Below are 23,646 nucleotides of genomic sequence, written 5' to 3' on the forward strand. Positions count from 1 at the left end.
TACCGCCTACTTTGTACGACTGCAGTTTGACTAATATTTTAACACGGGTCCAAGGCGCTTGAAGATTTCAATCCAATGGGGAACAAACTAATTGGTTGAGGGAAAACGACCGATGCCAGAAAATTGATGGGTTTTGCAAATGAATGGGTGTTTGGTGGACAGGCCGCAAAATTTTATTGATTATTCAAAGTATATTCATTTTCCAACTTATTGAAGTAGCAAATTGTCCATTAGTAAAACAAGCAATAGATATTTTCAAAACCTCCATTTTGTTTATGAAACATCAATTGTTTCTCAAACCTGCATATTTTCATAAAGTGGAAGTTCTTTATTTTTGAACTTCCGAGCAGGTATGACAACACAAGCCAGGTCCTCGTATCTGCCAGACGAGATCCTGTGGGGTCACAGGTTTCAGCCGCTAGTCAGCTACAAGAAGTCGCCACGTGAAGGTTTCTACGTCGACTTGTCTTTGTTCAACAACACGCAGCCTGTGTGTACGCCAAGTTGCTCTGCAAGGGAGCTTGATGAAGCTCGTAGTGACTCAGCATCAACAGGTATTGCCCTCTGCCATGTACGAATTGACATGTATAGTCCAGAAAAGTTTCGTTATCACTTTAGAACCAATATTATGGATTGCTTTTCCACTATGTACGAATGGGCATGTATTTCCAGAAAAGAGTTACGTTATCACTTTATAACTAATTATTCTTTAAAATTCAGTGATAGGTTTCTTTCAACTTATGTGTACAAGGAGTTTTTTCTCATTTGCAGTTTAATGCGTCATTTCAACATAGTAAGTTATTCAATCTCGTAAATGAAACCATAAATGTCTCCAAGTCTCCGGTCTACGGTAGTTAGTCACAATGTTTCATTATCAATTTGAGTTGACACGGAGCAACGTAACCTGATCAAAGAACAAATTTTGAAAGTTTTTTGCGTAACTGCGATGTCACAACGACTTATACACGAGAAAAGTTGAGAATGAGGTCTACATTTCTAAGACAAATATTATAAATCGTAAACAATAATATTACTTCAACCCTGTGTAGCACGTGTTACTTTTATAGACGTTGATGGATTTTTCGAGCAGATGCTTAGGATTAGGAGTAGGTGAGGGTTATTTCAATAATTAATAATTATATGATAATAAATTATATTAACGATAGGCAGTCGAGATGTTGGATAATTCACAGAATTGTTGGCGACAACGTTTGAACTTTCCTGCTGTTCGAATGCATGAATGGCGAGCTAGCAGTATGAATAAATGTTGAGATTCTTTCTATAACGGCCACCAATATATGAAGAATATACGGGACACTATACTTGATGAACTTCATGGTCACTGTGGTTAACACAACGTGACAAATATTATGAATCAGATAATTCATCGACCGTATAGGAAATCAATGAATTTCGAAGGTGTAATCAAATTATGGGAACTTTTATTATTTTCTATAGATACATAATGTATTTATATTTGATTGATATTGGATATAAATATAAAAATACTCTAATATAAAGTTATATTTTAAATAAGAGTTTTTCAATTCAAAAAAATTGTTTGCCAATAAAAACTTCTCATCAATTATTTCGCTTCATACACGCTTTTACTGCATTGCATTATTGTACAACAAATCAATAGCTAATAATCTCACGTTTGAGCACCTCATTAGCGATCTCGTTGCATCTCAGTCCACGTCACAGTCGCGGGTAGAATAGTAATGTAAATAGGATTTAAACCTCTTTCGTCATATCAATCGTCTTCCTTTCAGATGCTGTTCTTCAATACCCTTTTATATTAAGTCGCCCTCAAAATTTCACTTTCAATAACCCAGTTAGTACAATTTTTTCTGAAAATTATTTAAAATTAGAACCTTGCCTTCTTCTAGTGTAATATTATTTATGAAAATCTGTATACGAGTGCTACATGAGTGGAGCACTTGTAGATTGTTAACTATGATAATCATTTTGATATATAATGCCGTGCAAATTTAAATATTCCGGTTATACGTTGTACGCTTTGAAGACGCAATCTAAATATAATATAAATTATTCCGGTTATACGATGTACTCTTTGAAGACGTAATATAAATCTAATATAAATTATTCCGGTTATAGGATGTACTCTTTGAAGACGTAATATAAATCTAATATAAATTATTCTGGTTATACGTTTTACTCTTTGTAGACGTAATATAAATCTAATATTAATTATTCCGGTTACACGTTGTACTCTTTGAAGACGTAATATAAATCTAATATTAATTTCCAACAGGAGCAGGTGGTCCCGACTTGGGACAGATAGACGAGAAGGAGGCTGATGGCGGCAGTGAACATTCCTCTCAAGGTGAGGTGTTGGAGAGCCTTTAATACATGAAGGAGGATTAAATGCCCTTGATCGCATCAGAAGTTTTATCGTCCTTTCCTTTCCTTACCAGCAGCTTATAAAGCTTTATAATTTTTCACAAGGAGCTAACTAATCAAATCAATTTCATTTAATGACTATTGCTCTTCATTTTTGGTTATTAATAATTGTACTTAATTATACTTAGTCTGCAACGGTTAGTGTTTTCTCTCAGCGTGATATTTTTCTTGTTCTATTATGTTGCTACAATGTTGCATTCCATTGAGTGTTATGAGTTGGTCGTAATTATGTTGAACTCATTGCCGTAAATGCATGCATTTCCAAGTTTAACAACCACCTAATATTTTGTATCCGCGCAATAACTATCCCTTTAATTAGAAAAAAATATATGATATAGACATGGATAACTCATTTTCTGAATTATTATTCATTATTTTCAGTTGTAGTACATAATTAACAGCAAAACTTTAGTTGCAAGATTCAAATCTATTAAAAAGTCACTGTCTGTGACTACTAAGCTCTTATTATAACTTATTATAACTCCTATTATATAAGCGTGACTACTGATTACTAAGCTCTTATCATACTTACTCAATTACTGAATATTTCATCAGCCTCGAATTATTCTACTAAATACCAACTATATACTGCTGATTGTGTTGACTTGAGCTCTACATTTTTATTTGAATCCCTGCAATCTTCATCGATTGCAGAGCTATCATTTAATAATAAATTTATTAAATGTTATATATTATCACGTATGTTACATAAAAATATATGTGACATGAATAAAAATGATATATTATGACATTTATTACAGTTACTATGGAGTGCCCGCTGTCGCCTCACAGCGTTGACACGATGGCAGCAGCTCCTCTGATGAGTCCGTCCCACACTACCGACCACTTCACAAACTCTAATGTCATCAGTAGCAAAAAGTCGCGTTCATTTGGAGTCAACAGTGACACAATCGCACCGTCCATCTCCCAGCGGAACCTTCTGTACCCAGAGGGTGATGATCCAGAAGTGAAGTGCAGTGCTTTTACTTACGAAATCCCTGCACGGCAGAACGATCCTGAACCTGTCGTTGGTAGCAGCCACAGACACAGTATTGCTTCACCATCGCGATATCAAGTGGAGAGTCGACAGGATTTAGATATCGGTTGTGAGAAAGAGCGCACGTATCGACGTGCCATAAGTCAACAGGAAGGGATAGTCTCTTCGCTGTCACATGAACGAAAAAACAACTGGAATTTCAAGAAAGAAAATAATGTGGCAGTGATGCTAGAAGTACCTGGCCAACCTGAAGAGAAGAAACCATGTTTAGTAGATACCATTGAAGGAAGCCAGTCATTAAGTAGTAAAGAAGAAGGTATATCGTACGCACGAGGTCACTGTTCTTCAGAACCGTTAATTAGAGAGGAACCGGCGTCGCCATCCGATATGAGAAGAGAATGGTCGTCCTCAAACGAAGGCGAGCCTGTATTTCCTAACAAACTCAACGTTCCGTCCACTTCACAAAATAACAAATTTTCTTTGAGCTCTAATGCGCCGACCGAAGATACTTTCGGTCCCAATACGAGCAATGACTTCGAGCGAGCTTGGGCAGATCTAAGCAAGAAGAGTTCCACACCTAGGAATAGTGAGGATCGCTTTTCTTCACCTTCTGTCAACCGATCAAGCGCCGTCACTCGAAGATGTGATAGGCTGTCCATCGTCTAGCGGGTAAGTGCTTCACTTCCAATTCGCTGACAATGAAATTTCATTCATTAAGTCAATCTAAAATATGGTTTTAAATTCTCACGAAGTGCTGGAGACTGACGTGAATTCAAGTAAAATGAAGCTCACGCTTTGGCTCTCATTTCCATGTCATATTTGAAACCCTTCAATGGATAAATTGAAGATGAACGGATATTTAAATAGAAGCAAATTACATACATATTAGCTTTTGGAGAGGTGCTTTTAATTTAAAATTCTCCGCTCAGCTTTATATAAATCTTCTCATTTGGTATGTAAAAATAATATCACGAATAATATCATCATGGCTGAGTAGCCCAGTGGTTAAAGTTCAGAGAAAAAGGATTGGCACAGAGAGGCGCGGGTTCAATCCCAGCTCTGTGCGCTAGTTTCTGGTCAGAATCGGCAAGGAAGCCGGGCGGTTAAGCAAAGCAGAATTGTAGCAGTGAGTTGTGTGTTCGAGACCACATCAAGCTGTGAATGTTTGCTATGTTTAGAATCGGCGACAGGCCTACGTCCTAATAAACGCTGAAACCACTATGAACCGCTATGATATAACGTATGGGAAATATAATTTAGAAGCTTGAGCTTGTGGTTTCTTAAGCCAGGATAAAAATTTCATTATTATAATGGTAACAACTTTTATTCCAGGCGGCCGCGGCTGATTCCGTCCAAACTTCACGACGGGTCAGCTGTGCAGGCCTCACGAACCGATCCGGCTCTTGCAATGAACCAGCTTCCTCTTCTTTTGCACAGTCAATCGTCCAAACCAATGACAGCGCTCGTAACAAAAGGAAAATCTTCCGCGGACTTCTGCAAGCTTCCCGAGATTCTGATTCAAAACCGACGCCACAGAACGATACGTTCGACCTGCAACATCTGTCGGTGGAAATCGCCAAAATTCGCCGGTGTTCGGACTCTCCACTCACACCAGAGTTGCAGCGAAATAAGGAAGCTCTTCAGCAGAGACGGCGAACTATTTCATTTGATGGTCATGGTTCACAAGGGGACTTACAGGATGATAATACTGCGACCGATCTCCCATTCGGCGATTTTTTCGAGTTTGTTTCTTCGCTCGCGCAGGATAAAGAAACTTGCGACAAGATAAGGGAAAAAATTGAATGGGAATCGGTTACGAATGGCTGGGAGGGACTTGATTTCTGGAATCCCAAGAAGAAGCAGAGGTTCAAGAAGCGTACAAGCAAGTCTTTGTTCGGTCGATCTACCAAAGACTCGGATTCCACGCGAACCCCTTACAAAGGCACGCCGGTAAAGAACAGGAGGAAATCTTGCTCGGTGAATGATACCCTGGCTGTCAAGAATTTGGCAGTAACAAGAAACACAAAAGTGGAGCCGAGCTACTCAGCAGCAGCCCCAAAATTTTGCTCAATTAGTGAAATATTTCCTTCTCTTGCGGAAAATGAGTCAGGTTTAGACGGCAAAGTTGAAATAGGACTAAAGGAATATCTTTCGTCTGCCCTTAGTACTAAGGAAAAATGTGTTGACGTGGGATCTACAATAGAAGCCAGCACTCCACGAATGAGATCCAACAGTGCAATTAACTTTTCTTTGAATCCAGATGAAGCATCCATGAAAGACCGCAAGCCATCACTACCTGATAGCCTCAAGTTATCAACTAAAGTTAAAAAAAGTGGGTCCTATAAGGAATCAGTATCCGATTCCATGGTGATCTCTAAGCCAATATTTCATCTTTCTGTAGACGATTCTGCGAAGGCAAAAGCTTTGAATCTGCAGGAGTGTATCAATAAACTGTTGGATTCCGACCGCGAATTCACTGATTCAAGTATGAGGGATGCAGATTTAACTGTGCAATCTTTCTCAACACCCAGTGGTGATTCCATCATATTAGCAACTAAAGTTGGGGAGAATCTCGGTCAACAATCTTTCCGCCACAGTCCTAAACATTTTTGGAAAATTGCCAAGAAAAAAAGACGCATGACCTTAGGAAACCCGAACATTGACATTTCCAAGGTTAGGAAACTGTTGAAACAGCACGAGAAGAAGCTTGAACCACGAGAATTTTGCTCTGATGTTGGTCTGTGCAACAACCAAAATCCTCATTTAAGTTCAAGCTCGTTGACGACACAAGAATCCAGCAGCCCCTACACATGCTCGCGTAAAATTCATTCAAAAGTCGAGATTCGTATTGATGACTATGAGATGAAACAGCCAGAATTTCTGGAAGACGATGACGATACACAGATAACTGTGCCGGAACTCAAGATTCCCGAGACTTGAAGGAACTAGGTTCTTCAAGGCATCATTAATAATGACTCCAAAGAAATTCCGGCTAAATTTGTGATCTTTGCTTAACCAACAGCAAGTGAAATGAAAACAATCTCCCCGCTTCTGAACACGAGTCCGGCCTGCAGCTTTTGTAAATCAAATAATAACAAAATTGAAATTTATAAAACCGCTTCTTGAGTCCAGTGAAAGCTAAAACCGTCAATATGTGAATGATAGATAAGTAGAAATAATATTAGTCTCTAGAATGTATTTAAAGATGAATTTATAGAACTATTGTTGAGTTGATTTGTTCTAATTTATTTAGGTGCGATTTTCGTTGTATCCTTGAGAGTTTTTTTTATTGATTGATGTTGGTTCGAATTCTATGATGAATTTGTTCCAGAATTCTTTGTGGTATTATTGTTTCGACTTCGTTATATTTTGAAGCTAAATAATTAGGGTAGAGTTGATAGATGACGGTAGACGCGAGTTTATTTTCCAGCTGATATTGAATTTGATTTGCCTTGACCTTCTTCAATAGCAGCGATGTCGTGTCTTCGATCCAATTATAGAAATACAAGCTTTAGAGGGATAACATAGTAATGCACGATTATGTGCAACAGAAGAATCCACTAAGTTAGAAGAGATTTTTTAGGCTTTTACTTTTATTTCAACACGGGTATAAACGCAATAGGAAATCATTGTTTGTTGTAGGAAAGGAAATAAGGTTAAGTATAGGGAATAAGTTAAAGTGTAACAACATTGCGTCAACACCCGCTTGTAGCAATATCTGCCTTTGAAGTCTCACCTAAGTGGCCTAACTTGTCATATTATTTCTATTACGCAGAAAACTTTCAGAAATTTGCCAAGTATTAAGCTGTGCTCGTTAAGTATAGATCATGCAAGTAGAATAGATCCTGGAAATAAATTCGCACTGCTTATAAATGTGTAGGATAGGTAGTGCTATAAATAATATCAACATAGGTGCTTAGCTATTTTTCGAGACCGTCACATATTAGGATCAACAATTACCAACAATCCAATGGGAATTTATTAGGGCTTTGACTTGACGTTTTACTCCTCAATTGTCCCCTAGCATTTTAAGATTAATAAATTTGATGTGCAAAATCAACGTTAAATAGATGATTTATCTATTTTACAAATTTCTCGCGGTACAAAAATGAACGGAGTGAGGCGACTTTACCTCGCTTCTTGATACTTAATTGTTAGGGTTTTACGTCGTCCATCATTATTGAAAAGGGTATCATAATGACATATTTACAGGTGAACGGGTTGGTGCTATGATTATCATGTGTATAGAACTGACTAAAAAAATTATTATTAAAACAAGTTTACAAGTGAACGGTTTTGTGCAACACACAGAACGCGCGCCATGCGCGTCAACCTGATACGCAATCAATCTAGAGTGTCTTGCTTCTGGTCCATGCACCTCAGAATGAATGCAATCAGTTTATTTTTAGAGATTATCAAGCTTTTCCTATATCTAGTCACGACAGTAAATTGTAATTGACGTCACCCCATCAACATTATTATAAGTTTGAAGACCTGATTCATTATCAGGATATGGAAGATAAGTTTATCTGTTCTGAGAAAAAGTTTTTTTGTTCGATAATTTCCATTTGTACATTTTAATAGATTATTTGCCGTAAGATTTTTACTTTAAAGATCATTGACTGATTTTTCCAAATATTATTTGGTGCGAAGTCTGGACGTATCGAATTCAAGCTCTGACCATGTGATAGTACATCGAACAGTTTATATATTTTAAAACATTGAAGGATGTTGCCTATAATATTCCTAAAAGCTTCGTGATGACCTTTTTTTCTGTAACGAGCCATGGATTTGCTTTCAGGTTCTTTCTTCGTATTTAATTGATGAAGTAATACATGTTTTGTGTTAATTAGCAATTTACGTTGTTCATTTATAGGATACAATTATTTATGAAACAAATTAATCATGTAAATGCTCAAATTAAAACTTTTGGTTTTTAAGGATAAATTAATTAAAAAAGGACAAAGAACGGCAAGAAAAAAAATTACTGTAGTGGTAGCATAAATATGCGTTCGGCACAAATGACAATCGACAAAATTTTGTTCCAATTCTAGCGTATTTCTGCAGCAAATAAAATGTCAGTTAATTGAACTTTAGAAAAGAAACAAGCTAAGCAATCCTAAGTCCCTCAAATGTTTGTTTGCTATTTCAGTTCGCGATTTTCAAACGCATTTCATTCATCAAGGGTGATTTTATATTTCAGGGAGGTGGATTCAACATCTCGTAATTTTGACATGGTTAAATTTGTTTTTTTTTCACTCATAAAGCAATATATTCTCATGCTGGGAGGGAGATGAGGCTTTAGTATCAAATTAAAATATTTTTTTACGAGTTAGTGAAAAAATGTATTTTTTTTTTTTTGACCAAGTGATGTCCATTTTTCTTTCCAGACATAGTTTTGAATTTCAATATTTTCCACACCAATCTTTGAGCTCAAACATTGACTGCGATTTGGTCGAATTTAGAATTTCAGTAGTTACTTCCACGAACAGAAAGTGACAAAATTGCAGTAATATTGCGTGCTGATGACATTAAAAGTTTCAAAAACTAATCTTTTCCGTAGAATATTATTGGAAATTATTTTATATGCGTGTGCGATGGAAGGATGGTTTAAAAACCAAAAAAGTATTTGACTGGAAGTACGAAAATCCTGTTAGTTGCCAAGGTAAATTACTATCGCTGTTATAGGTTACCAGCAGAGATATGCAAATTTTCACTACGAGAGAGAACCTTGAATACTTGCGCTTTTTGGCATGAAAGGGCCACCTATCATCATTAATATCACCGAGGACAACGGTCAACGATCGTCTGCCAAACGTACAAAATTTCTCCACCTAATAACGATTGTTATCTCCTATTGCCGCAAGATATTAAGCGTTTCCTTTGTCAGCTGCTAAAAAATTATATATTATTTTGAATGTCCCTCGTTTCGCGTGACGAGATTCAAAATGTTATGTCAATCTTTTCTGATTTAATTGCTCTCAATCCCGACTGGGTGCAGAAAGCAGTGCGTCTAGACGACAGGTGGAGAGATAATCATATGTTCATTCTCACAGCCGTGACATATTTTCTTAGATGAAAATAAATACGTGAAAAATAGGTGCTATTATTAACCAAGAAGTTTAGACCGACTGATGAAGCACAGCGATTATAAGTTAATTATAATTATAATAATTATAATTATATTACATCATAACATTATAAGTTAATTTTACTATTGATAAAATCTTAGGGTTCAGTCTAAATTTAATTTATCTTTCTGTGAGGACATCGTTCGTGTCGGAGTAACTCTGTTGGCTTTTAAGAAAGTTATTCATGGAAGTGCATTAATTATTAGAATCTGTTCTACAGTATAGGCATTGTGCAGAGAAAATTTTTCACGTCAGGGTCTATGTCGCCAGAGGTTCACTGTCCTTGTGATAAAAACAATGGTTTCCCTTGTCCGCGGTTATTTTACATGTCAGATGAACATTGTTCTGGACATTAGCTGGCAGGCGTCTAAATTTGACCGTTGTAATTGTTCTACTGCGGTTAATGTAAGAACTTGGGAGCTCGAAACTTTGTATGCCTCTCTAAATTTTGTTAACCAGATCTTTATCGTGTAGGGTTATTGTTGAAATGATACAATCTTTTTCAGCTTGAAATTTTAATCACATCATGAAACCGGGAGCAGGAATCATTGCATGGATGTTAATGGAGTAATTTATCTGAAGAGGATGCTGAAGTCTTCGTTAAGCGGCAGGTTAAGGCTGAGCACGAGCACCTGCGTCGCGGAATCGTACGTGAATGTGTCGGTGTCGACGCCGTTGACGGAAATGGCGGTCGGGCTTGCAGGCAGTCCGAGCACGCGGACGCTGCCAAGGTTCACTCCGGCCGCCGCCGTGCGGTTAAACTTTCCAGTCATTACCATCTGGCCCTGATGAATCGTCGTGATTAAAATTTTGTTATACGTAATTATGACTCAATTATATGTGATTAAGAGTACTTCTTAATTTATATCACTCACATATATAAAATTCAATTACACGGAGCATTGGGAAATCAGTAGCAAAACGCAATCATTCGTTAGCTTCTCTAGTATTCTCTAGTATTCGAAAAGAATTGAAAGGTCAAGTGTGAAAATAAATGTACCGATTCTATTAACGTATTCCAGTCTCGCTAAATGTAAATTGTTTAATTTCAAAAGAATGCCCAATTATTGGGTAAGCTTAGATGGAGTTCTAGTAAAAATATAGTAGACGGGAAAGAAATAAAATATGAAAGAAAAATAATGTTAATTGTNAGATGTTGTAGAGATACGTCATGAACTTGTAATGCGTCAATAAACATATATATAATGCAGACTAGCGTCTACAGAACAAACTGACGTAGTGGAAGAGGTTGTAGAGATACGGCAAGAACTTGTAGCGCGTCAGGAAAGCGTCTCGGGCTACCGCCGCCACTTCGGGCCACACTGCCGGGTCCTGGTCGGGCTGGCCGATTGCGTTATGGTTGCGACTACCGGGACAAAACACGAAACGTATCCAATTAAAATTATTTAAAAAGAATCGAGTATACAATCAGAAAAAGGTATTTTTTAATCCAAAAAACATAATTTTGAAATGTTACGATTCCTAAACAAGTAGCGAGAAATCTTCTTAAAATTCAAGCTATGATACGCTAGATATTTCTTCTTGGATAAATCCCGCTTCATTCATGAAATTACGCTGACATTATGAATAAATAAATAATTTTCGTGATATCTCTGATAAAAACCTTCAACATGCAGATAAGGAAGTTATTGAGAGAATATTATTTATAGGGATTGAATACAATGCTCCACCGAAGTAACATGGACGCTTCTAGAATGTAATATGAATGCAATAAGAATACAATAACATGCATAATCACACATTAAGAAGAAATAACATGCAAAATCATGCAATAAGAATGCAATAACATGCAATATCATGTTATATGAATGAAATGACATGAAAAATCATGCATTTAGAATGCAATATCATGTAATAAGAAGGCAACAACATTCAATATCATGCAATAAGAAGGCAATAAAATGCAATAACATGCAATAAGAATGCAATAAAATGCAATATGAATGCACTAAAAATGTAATTATTTTAACCTGAACGGATAGAAGGCGCCCAACTGATGCCATCGGGAGCACAGCTCTTGCGTCGTAGCGCCACCGAAGCCGCAGATGTCAGCGCCCACCATCGGGATGCCGAACATATTGAACTCGATGACACCTGAGGACGAACAGCGAGAATTTGTAGAAAGTAATGGAAAGGCTGATTATTTGGATCATTTAATAGAAATATTGAAACCATTGAATGGAAATATTGAAATCATTTAATGTAAATATTGAAATTCGCTGCGAGTCTGAAAATTCATTCGACAAATCAGCTTCAAATACGGCATTCAACACTTTTGACTGCAAAATCAAAACACGAACGATTACCTTTTACAACACCTGTACAATAGTTCCAATATCTGAACTCACGCATTAGCTGATAAATCACTTTACGTAAGAATTTCTCTGATCAGCGTTCACTGACCAACAACATAGATGACGATGTCTCTCCACATCGGCTAATTAATTATGTATGAATTTCACTCATCGATGCCCACTGACCAATAACAGAGAGGACGATGTCCCTTCACACCGTCCTTACATCATCGGCTGATGGGACATCGGCCTTGTCCTCCATCAGCCTCACTTTATATATGAATATCTCCGATCAGTGCCGTGTTCAACAACAGAGATGGCGATGTCCCTCCACATCGCCTAATTAATCACTTTATATATGAATTCCATTCATCGATGCCTACTGACCAACAACAGAGATGGCCATGTCATCCCAGGTAGCGACGTTATCGCCCAGCCAGTGGAAGGAGTAGCGTCCGGTGCCGACGTACGACGAGCGCGTCAACAGGTATGGTCGTTTGCCTGGGAATAGGCTACCCAGGGCACTGCAATAAAAAATTAATTAACTAATTGCCTAATTTTAACAAACTATATGGTTCGTATCGATTGATAACTTTTACACGGTTAAAATTATTGGTGAAGGTCACTCGTTTCATATTTTCGACCGCGGTGAAATGCTCAATACAGTCGAGTCCTATTAAGGCTATGCAGTAAAAACAAAATAAGAACATAACTGATTTGTTGATTAATTGGAATTTACTGAACAAGTAATCCCTGGAACTGCCGCTCCGGATCTACAACTTTTTCGATTTTATCGACTTGTATATGGCTGCGGCACTAAAATTTAAGACCGAAGTATTAATTGCTTGAACGTGTCAATGAAGATAGCGATGAGTTGTCTAATACTAACAGCGTCTTCTTGTCAGTGTATAAAGGGAGTAGTGATGATGGATAAATACCAGGATTTCATGCAAACAAGTATAATCCACAGCCTTTCAAAGACTGAATCTACTCACTTGAACGTAGCCTCGGCCTCTGAATGTCCGTAGAGGCTGTGGATGTCATAGCGCAGCAGCTGCTTGCTGCCGTCGTTGGCAGCGGTGGACATGCAGAGCGTCTTGTCGCAGAGGCGCTGCACGGCGTTGTCAGGAGTGTAGGCCGCTAGCGTTGGGTATGGCGGGTCTTCCAGGCTGAAATATTGTTAATCTTTTATAATTCTTCAACAACTATTTAATTTAGTTAAAAAATTTACAGCCGTGCAATTCTAATTCAATAAATATTTATAACTTCGAATCTATAGAAGGAAAAAAGTATCTATGTAACCTTATCCGCAATGTCAGTTTTTTCTGGTCGTATAACATTATTCTTTAATATAAACAGATCAATATCGTTATAATTTCTATCGTCATATTTAGTGATTTTTCCAGTCCTCCGAAATATTGAAAAATCTTTAACACACTCACAACTAACAACAAAACCATGAACTTCATTAAAATCGACACATTGTTAAAGTAAATGATGGAGGAATGGTATAAATCATTGCTCTGCGACACCATATCTTACTGATTTTTGGGACACATCAGATGGTCTGGCTGACCACCGTCGGTGTCGAAGTTTGCAGGTTCGTTCATGTCGATCCACAGTCCGTCGAAGTTAATGAGCTGCGGATAAATTTCATTGATTAATTTTATCGTTCATGCACGCACGGGACGTTATAAACGCTGCAGTTAAAAGTAATAAATCATGTCTCTTCAATGCTATCAATACCCCGGAATCGCCATATTTATGAGGAGCTTTTCAAAATTAAAATTTATTACGCGAATGTTACCAACATGTAAAAATCGATCTCAGTTGGCAATTATACTACTGAAAATAAGCTGTTTATGGATCCCCATATGTAAGCAATCGTTGCAATAATGCCACAAATTATTATGTCTTGCAAAATCGAAGAAAAATTATATTTACATTTTCACTGGCGAGTGAATGCGGTTCAATACATAATAAATTTTGCTTACCAAAAAAAACATTAGAAACTAAAAACAATTTTAGAAACTAAAAACAACTCGTAACTTGGAATGTCAATGTGAGCATTAAAATCCACACTTTTTTAATTAGCCAAATTGCGCAGTTCGAATAATCAGAATAGCAAAGGAATTTGAGGCCGTCAACCGAACACAGACTGAGCAGAAGCAGATCTTGGAAACTACACATCATGGAACTAAACTTTTTTTATAATAATGGATGCGAGGCAGCTGATCATAGGAGCGGGCGGTAAGAGATATTTCACGAATACTTAAATTAAATCAAATTAATTACACAACGGCTATTTATTTTAAACAAAATTATACAGCTGTGGTTACATCGGATGCAACAATTGAGGTGGTGTTGAGAGCCAAACTTAAATTAAAAACAATTTTACGTTTAGGAGACGTGCCGTGGCTGCGTTGATCTACACAATTATATAAATTTTTTAATATCTGATGAATCAAACGAGAAATCATGTAAATCTGTAACCTGATACCTCACCACACTCAATTTATGCATAAAATACTCCACATTTTTAATATTACGTATTTTTGATTATTAAAACATTATCAACTTAATAATTCAAGGGTTAACTCAGTTAAGCCAGAAAATATGATCCGTAAAATTTTTGATGCTACAATTGCTCAAGTAGTTCATTCTACATATGGTACGATTTGCACCATTGAAACCTATTTATTGCTGATGCCTTACCCAGGCTAGGTATCAGCCTTACTTTTTATTACTGACACATTATTTCTACTCCTATGCTGTAATAGAGTATTGCTACAAATATGAGTAAATATTTAAAAATACCCGGTGGAAGTAAGTTATTTCATCGAGCCACCAGCTCCTGGTAGCAGCCTTCATGAAGTCAGGGAAGGCCGACCTCTCGTTGGGCCAGACGTTGCCTAGCAAGAAGTCGTCGGCCTCTGGAGGCTGGTCGGTTGGGACCAGGTCTGGCGTCATCCACTGCCAACATCAATAATTTCGTTTATTAATTGCAATTAAAATGTCATTATAACCATATAATTTGGCATGATAAAATTAGTCCTGTTGTTACCTAGAAGAAATAAATTCATTTAATATATAATTGAGCTATCCGTACATCATGGTTGATACTAGTTCAATCATGCCATACATGAGCGCCATGAATTAGGTTCATTAGATCAATAACTTGGATGTACGATTCATAATAATAGAAGAATAAATATTCTAGATTTATTCCAGATTGCATCACAATTTATGTAAACAATACAAATGGCTAGGATTCCCAAGAATCGTTATAATATAATTGCAGATAGAAGATTTAAAACGAGGAAGCCACATCCGATGGATGAATTTACAGAACGGTTAGTAAACCGAGTTGCAAATTATTTCAAAAATCTTTATACTAATTTTTTTATGTTAACATATAAAGCTTTCATTATCCTAAGTAGGCTTGCTTGAAATTATTGTGTACGTACTTTGAGGAATACGTCCTCGGCTCTTCCTGTGACGTAAGGAGGATTGTCTGTGATGTTAACGCCTATGGAGGGGTCCTGAAACAATTCAATGTTATTATTGTCCGTAACAATTTCTCATTTAGTTTAAAAAGCAAATAAATACAGTCATGACCGCTGAACCTTATAACTCGTTTGCAAGATGAAAATGGGAAAGGATATATTTTATCGTATGCTCATACAATAAATTTCACTAATTAATTTATGGGTTTGCTATAATGCAATTTTGAACCTCGAGTCTCCATATTTGGTCCTTTTGGAAGGAAGGATTAGCATAGAAGGATTTTGAGAGTCGTCTCTGCAGTCTGAGTATTATAATTCCGCTCATTAAATTGGGGAACGACTGAATCGAGCCTCATCAATACCGTTTGGTTCGTTAGAGTGCCGAATGTATGAAGCAATAAAGGAGATAGCTCGCTTTTCTATTCGCGGATTTTAGTTTCATATTTGAAAAATTAGCACGAGTGCTAATGCTGAGCGCTTATTTTGAAATGAAGGTCCGCGAATGTCTGCTTCCAACACAGCTCAGTCTGCACATACATAAGCTATTTCCAACATTATGATTCAATGAGATAGTACCTCGCATTTATTGTCGGAAAATATAGATGATATTGAAAATATAGAAATTATATCTAGATTTTGGCGGAAAATATATATCATTAAACGAGTTACTCATATACAGGGTGATTCATGGAAACTTCTTGACTTGAAAGTTCAATAAATAAAGAATTAGTAAATATATCATTACAATATATAATTTATTGGAAAGAACATTACCCGAATTTTTGTATCATATAGATTTAGAAATTATATCGGACAAATGACGGACCCCAATGTCAATGCATTCAGTTAGTCGATTTTTGAAGTTCCGTTCAACTCGCTGAAGCATATTGACGGAAATGTTGGCGATGGCCTGGCTTATATTGTTCTTCAAATGAGGTAGGGTCCTCGGACAGTCATTGTAAACAATTGATATAAAGTAGCACCATGAAAAAATAACACGAAGCCAAATCGAGAGAACGGACCGACCAAAGGTCGATCACCTCGCGAGGAGAGGAGGCGCTCTGCAAAATGTTGTCTCAGACAACCCTGCAAAACGGCCATTAGAAAAGTACGTTTCGACAGCAAAAGTGCTCCTAGACAGCAAACGCACGCTGCCCACTTGTCCAATGCATAGTGGCAACTGTCTAGGCGGGGCACAAAACTTCATGACCTTGCCTTTCATGTGAAATACTCCCCGCCGCTGCTCTGCGCGAAATACAAAACAGGAAGTTTCCGTGAATCACCTTGTATTAAAATTTCCTGGTGTGAAATAATCCAAATTTAAACATGTCATGATTTTTTGTTTCGAATATTTCTAGATGAGAATTTAAGCTGTAGCTCATCAATCTTACGACAATTTTTGCTACCAGTACTAAAACGAATAGCTTTCATACAGTTTATTAATCCGCATCGAGAGAGATGAGCATCAAATAAGACTATAGCATTTAAATGCTCTTAAAATCATAGCAATGTAATTTATTGACGCGATCACTCACGAGGATGAGAACCATCTTCAAGTTGTCTGCGTGAAGTTCGTCTGCGAGCTGAGGCAAGTCGTTGAATTTGACGTGGTCGTAAGAGAAGTCCTTGAAGTCTTCCATGTAGTCGATGTCAAAAGTCTGCACGTCCTGTCGTAAGAAATATACACTAGCAACAGAAAAAATAAAATTATAATTATTTCAGCCGTCAACATTGCTACAATGAGTGAAACTAAGTTTTGTTTTCCAGTGCTTTAATTTAGCTAATGAATTTCAAGTTAGCCAATCTTCCCTCATGGATGAAGCATGGTATCACTACAGATTTTCTTATATCCAGATTTATGAGTAATACGAGATAAGTACTGTATTAGTTGTGTTACGGTACAGTGAATTTAAGTGAAACTTTGACTTTTTAAAATACTTCAATGCCGTTGTTCTTGGAGTACCTGAGGGATGCCGGCGTCAGCTGTCCGCTGTCGCACGGCCCTGACTTCGTCGGTGGAGGTGTAGCCCCAGCGGCAGAGCTGGAAGCCCAGAGACCAGTAGGGTGGAAACGTGGGCTTCCCAACCAACTAGAAAACGAAAAAAACTATTATAAAAGCATCAAACAACATAATTGTCTACATACTTCATATACCAGAAATATCTGTATTGAGAAATTAAAAATTGTCTGCAAGACAACTTTATGCAAGTATTCACTTATCACGGAGAAGCTCAGTAAAAAGTTATTTTAACAATTGAGCTCATAGTTTAAAAGTTGGTTTAACAAATTTCACTTCAGACAACGAGTACTAGATTTACGTACGAAAATTTCCGGCTTCTTATTTCAAATGGTGAAATGTCTTTATTAAAATATAGTTCATTGTTAACAGTTTCACTGCATTTCATCAATCTAAATCCGAATTCATGTGTGAATGTCCAGATTTTCTCACGAACACACCGCGCTGTACTGCTTGTTGAGGTCCTCGGGCGTGGGACCCGTGAAAATGTGCAGGTCGATCACACCGCCGATCGAGCGGATCGTCAGGGCGGGAGTTCCGTCTTCGAGCAAGAAGGTTGAATACTCTGCATAGTAGAGACAAAATTAAGTACACGCGAAATAGAGAATTATAAATAATTATGAATAAATTTAATGTATAAATGAAAAATTTTGTACACAAAATATACGATATTTCAAGAATTTGTCGGACGACTTATCACTGAAAAGTTTGATGGTAGAAGTGTATCTACAAATATACTTGAATAAAATTAAGGAACGATAGCAGCTTATGAGTTGCAGAGAACTAGCTCATGAGTTGCAGCAGTTGTTTTTTTAAATAGAATATTGAGTTATCCAAATAAATGATTCCAGATCCAGGGAAGTTTTACCAACTTCGATTCATTTTGGATTGTAATCCATCAAGTCTCACCCATGGCGTTGGAGTTGAGGAAGAGGACAGAGTGGGAGTTGCCGTCGTCATCTTCGATGTTGACGTAGTAAGGGAACGTACCGTAGTGATTGACTTTATCTTCACTCTAATATGAAGGTAATGCATATATTTAGATACATTTCAAAAAAGGATGAGAGATCATTGAATAAATTTGAATACGTGGGCTACTAAAATTACTTTTTGCCAACTGACCATTTCCAGTCTGGTACACATGCAAGGATCATAGTGATGTTTGTTTACTAACCGATTTTTATGCGCACTTTTATCCTGTTGATTGTATCTATCTATCTATCTATCTAAGTCAACTCTATCTATCCACACAACAGGCTAACGATGACTCGAAAAATTAGCGTAGACCTTGCGTGTGAAATATGCATTCTAATTGGAACACACGTGAAATATCTGCAAAATTTGTTATAAATATATGAATATGAAATATATAAAATTAAATATATGCATATGCAAATAAATATGATTATATGCGTAAAATATATGCATTTTTATGCGTAATGTACGTACAGCGGAGACGCCTCTGTCCCTGGCAAACATTGGATAAGTGGCACGAGGGCTGAACGAGTGTACGAGCTCGCGGTGCACGTTCTCGCCGAAGCCGTACAGATACTCTGATGCCAGACGCACTGTGAACTGCAAGAACTGATCCTCAAACGTTATGGGCCCAATCTGACGGAAACTGCAAACGAAAATACCTGCGTGAGTGAATGTAACTTCCGTTCAACCGATTACACAGATTTTAAATCTCCCCTAGAAATGAAGATAAAGTAATTTTTAAAATATTAACAATTTATATGTTCAATTGAACGTAGAAAATCTATGTTGGTCTTTTAATAGGCAATTTCGCCGCAAAGACATAGAGAGGAGCCCTGAATATAGTTGAGGATATCATTCCGGACACTTGACGCCGGTTAAATAATACACAACGAATTATATTCAGAAATGTCGACCCGGGCTTAGACGATCGTAAAAAATTTATTCTTGTTCTCCAATTTTCCTTGAAAGTGGGTCAGGGAGATATTTAATGTGATAGCTTATATTTAATGTGATAATATAAGAAAAAATTAATATTTTTAAACCCACATTCAGCTTATCAGTAGCTTAGTTCATTAAATTAGTTCACCTCTATTAGTTTATATTTTAATTAAAATAAGGAATAATTATTCTTTGTTAACAGCAAGTGATAGGAAATTTCTTCCTGTGAGCCCCATTAACTTTTGAATAATTTATTAATATCATGACGGAGCCAAAAACCGATGTTCATACAGGGAATATCGTACATGAAAAAAATCACTATAAATTAGAAACCAAATTGAACTAAAGAGGAAATATCGAAACTAATAGAAAATAACGCGAGTTTGGCCGACATTTCACACTCCTCACTCTAGTTTACATTCATAAGCCTAAACTAATAGGAAATATAGAGAGTTTTGCTCACATTTCACACTCTTCACTCTAGTTTACATTCATAAGCCTAAACTAATTGTAAATATCGGGAGTTTTGCTCACATTTCGTTGCCGTTGCTCCTGCGGGTGACGTTCAGGACGACGGGTGCCCCCGCCACGCCCCTGGTGACGTCGTACGCAGGGTTGGACCCCGCCACGGCAGGCAGGTTCACCGCCAACGGCACCTCGTAACGCTCTCTGAACGAGTCCGTTAACTGCAACGGGTTAAATTATGTTTAACTTTGGTCACTTTTATTTTAAGAGATCTAGCGGCGGCAACGGCGAGTTCGTTAAGTTGTGAAAATCATTAACGGTAACGGTTAAATCATTAAGGCAACGGAAATCATTAAAGGTCTAGTAATGCATCGGTTATTTGTGGTTGCAACGGTTATTATTGGTGTGTAAATACAAATCATCTATGAAAGTACACTCAGAGCGCTTGGACTCAATGATCACTGATCATCATTCCCAAGACATAATCCAGTTGTATAAAATCTTGTCCGACTTACCTTGATTTGCACGTGTGTGTCTTCATGGTAGATGACCTCAAGTCGCACATCGTTGATGTCACCACCGAACATCGTCACGGATCTGTCGCTCTTCACCAGCGTCGACTGACCGAAAAATATTTGACTCAATTAACTTAGAAATAATATTTCAACGATTGTCTCTCAATTTATTCACAAGTACTTTCACTAATATGTAGTTAATCACATTTCTTTTTCTTAAAAACGTGGTTTTCTTAAAAATAGTTTAAATTCCCATCATCATTAGCGCCAAATTTTTAAAGATAATTTCCCATGACAGTCTGTATTAGTTTTTACTTTTAATATTTGCCTTTAAATATATTTTTGCATCTGTACTTAAAAAACAAGTTGCAGGTATTTTTTTTTCAAACATTAACTTATGACGACGTACCTGCATACCTTTTCAGATTTTAAAGTACAAATACAAATTCAATAAAACAAAAAGCTTCACTAACATTCGCGGAAGTTATATCTCACGACAAAGCCCCTGCTTAACTCATAAGTTTTTCAAATCAAATTCAATAAACAAAAAGCTTCACTAATGTCCGTGTAAGTTATAACTCACAACAAAGCCCCTGCATAACTAACATAACTAACATGTTTTCAAAATACAACTTCAATAAAACAAAAAGCATCACTAATGTCCGTGTAAGTTATAACTCACGACGAAGCCCCTGTATAACAGACGTCTGTTAGTGCAACGGTGAGGTACGTTTGTTAGTGCAGCGGGTGAGGGACGTCTGTTAGTGCAACGGGCGAAGAACCTCTGTTTGTACAACAGTATTTAAGAGAATTCTCTTGGATGCAACAAGTAATGGGTGGACGTTTGTTTTCCCGTGCAGCTCATTGAGAAAGATCGCTCTAATTAGAAAAATTACTTTACTGGTTCAAGTTACAGAGAATGCGCTGAATGCAGTGAATTTGTCAATTAAACTTTGTTATATGTATCGAATAAAACAGGGAATATTCATCAATATTCGAAAAAAAAAATTCCTATTAATCGAACATTTAGTTCTTCTGTTCGTACAATCAAAGTAAACAACAAAAACTGGAATCAATTCCATAACAACCAGAATGATGATCGATGTATAATTCGTTTTTTACAGGAATAAAAAATAATATGAAAATAACTATAATTGATTAGAAGATAAGTTTGAGCGTTTCCACTTCCATTAATTCTGCATTAAATTTTATTAAATTTACAACCTGTGCGACGGAATTCATCATATCGTTTTTTATATTGAAGTCCTGAACACATGACAATAACCTGATATTTCAAAGTACCATGTATCATAGATTAAAATCCATACCTTGATTTGCACGTGTGTGTCTTCATGGTAGATAACCTCAAGTCGCACCTCATCGATGTCACCACCGAACATCGTCACCGACCTGTCGCTCTTCACCAGCGTCGACTACAGAGAAATTTTATTTATTTATATAATCCCACAATATTTGTAATTATGTTTCAATTATCGCATAATTCAAGTAACATGTGAAGGCAATAAAGAAAAAATTGAATGAAAACACCAACTGTCCAGTTAAAAATGAGCGTCATATGCGTTCCTGATATTGTCGACCGGCAACGAAGCGTTACAAGAAAAACACTCCTCCCAGGACTTGCTGTATTTTAATAACGACTTAAACAGCAGGTATGTGAAACATGAAAAAGTAGTTATTAGTCAAAACAATTTGGATAGTTCGTCAATTATTGCAAGATAATTCATCAAGTATCCTTAAAAAGTTTCATAGTTTAAACATAACGAAATTATATAAGAATATAAATAACACTAATTTTACTATAGTAACAAAGTGAAAGTTATCTATCGTAACGTAAAACAACACGTAGGTAATGATTAAAGTTCATTGCATTCATCGGATGAGACAAAACACGTATGAAAAATTGTTTGTTTATATCTACTTGCAAACAGTGTATATTACAGATCACCGCATTGTTGTTGAATAATTTCTATGTAATATACCTCATGGGTCATTCAAATGCAAACACAGATTCAATAACAGCAATAAGTATATTTTCAGTTCGCGCAAGTTATAACTCACGACGAAGCCCCTGTATAACTAACATGTTTTCAAAATAGAAATTCAATAAAACAAAAAGCTTCACTAATGTCCGCGTAAGTTATGACTCACTACGAAGCCCCTGTATAACCTATAGGTTTTTAAATACACATTCAAACCTGCATAACTAACAGGTTTTTAAAATACAAATTCAATAAAACAAAAAGTATCACTAATGTCCGCGTAAGTTATGACTCACTACGAAGCCCCTGTATAACCTATAGGTTTTTAAATGCACATTCAATAAACAAAAAGCTTCACTAATGTCCGCGTAAGTTATAACTCACAACAAAGCCCCTGCATAACTAACAGGTTTTTAAAATACAAATTCAATAAAACAAAAAGCATCACTAATGTCCGCGTAAGTTACAACTCACAACAAAGCCCCTCCCGGTGTCGACAGGGTCGGTGCTGTAGTAGTACCCCGCCGCTCTGTTGTCCGCCATGTGGCACACGCCTGCCTCCGCGTCCCACACGCATGCCGTGTACAAGCTGCAGTCCTCCTCTGTTACCGTTGTTGGGTTCCCTAAAATCAGAGGAATGTACATTGATTCAGAGGAATGTTTATTGAACAGAGGAATGTTCTTTGAACTTATTCACTAGTGCGACGAATATTTGTCAATCCTGCTCTGTTTTCGTGTTGGTGAAAAATGAAATCAAGAGACTTATTAATTACGCTAGTCACTCATATCCGAAGCGAATAATCCACAGTCGCCCCTTTTACATACATATAATTTCCTGAGAGCAGGAGACATGTTAAGTATTTATAGAATTACACTCATATGCTAATAATAATAATTAATTGTGTTCTGTCGTGACAGTTACTGGGATGCCTGCTATTCTATTAGAACGCTTTATTATTCATTGCAAAATTGTCTTTTGTGCCTTTTGTTCCGATATTAAAAAGTAATTGATGTAACACGTAGAACTCGTTTTTTCCTACCGATATAAAAAGCAATTATGAAATTCAATGAAATAGCATGCAGATATTTATATTTCTCATTGTTGTGAGAATTAATGGAAGTTTATTTACCGGGGACTGGGCATTCAATGTTGGTGATGGCGCTCTGGGCATAGCACAAGCCCAGGCAGGTGCCCAGCAGTAAGATCGTCAGCTCTCGACTTCCCATGTCGCACGGAGGAAGGTGGGAAAAGAACAACAGTTTGCCCGTCTCCCTCAGCCTTAAGAAGGCTTAATCTAACACCAGGTGTTGAGATAAAAATGTTCACTGGAGGAAAGGGCTGAAGAAAAACAAATATTT

General features: G+C 36.9%; 2 protein-coding genes across 3 annotated transcripts in view; one reads left to right on the forward strand and one right to left on the reverse strand.

The window, feature by feature from the left end:
- LOC108669334 overlaps positions 1-8,144 on the forward strand; it is a 79,431-nt gene extending 71,287 nt beyond the window's left edge. For both annotated transcript variants that reach the window (XM_047883356.1, XM_018156640.2), the window contains 4 exons: positions 351-554; positions 2,276-2,347; positions 3,186-4,090; positions 4,754-8,144. In XM_047883356.1, the coding sequence (XP_047739312.1) occupies positions 351-554; positions 2,276-2,347; positions 3,186-4,087 (1,178 nt within the window). In that variant the 3' untranslated portion in view covers positions 4,088-4,090; positions 4,754-8,144. The remainder of the gene's footprint in view (positions 1-350; positions 555-2,275; positions 2,348-3,185; positions 4,091-4,753) is intronic.
- A 1,980-nt stretch (positions 8,145-10,124) lies between these two features.
- LOC108669324 (sucrase-isomaltase, intestinal) lies at positions 10,125-23,550 on the reverse strand. Its single transcript, XM_018156628.2, has 17 exons — positions 23,418-23,550; positions 22,762-22,910; positions 20,288-20,392; positions 19,842-19,993; positions 18,840-19,011; positions 18,300-18,405; positions 17,831-17,955; positions 17,337-17,462; positions 16,909-17,040; positions 15,335-15,409; positions 14,685-14,840; positions 13,410-13,507; positions 12,863-13,036; positions 12,255-12,391; positions 11,544-11,667; positions 10,789-10,918; positions 10,125-10,337 (listed from the first exon to the last, which is right to left on the reverse strand). The coding sequence occupies exons 1-17, from the start codon at positions 23,512-23,514 to the stop codon at positions 10,125-10,127; spliced, it is 2,271 nt and encodes a 756-aa protein (XP_018012117.1). The 5' UTR covers positions 23,515-23,550.
- Positions 23,551-23,646: the final 96 nt, after the last annotated feature.

The sequence above is a fragment of the Hyalella azteca genome, unplaced genomic scaffold (assembly GCF_000764305.2).
Source record: "Hyalella azteca isolate HAZT.00-mixed unplaced genomic scaffold, Hazt_2.0.2 contig12682, whole genome shotgun sequence".
Lineage (NCBI taxonomy): Eukaryota > Metazoa > Arthropoda > Malacostraca > Amphipoda > Hyalellidae > Hyalella > Hyalella azteca.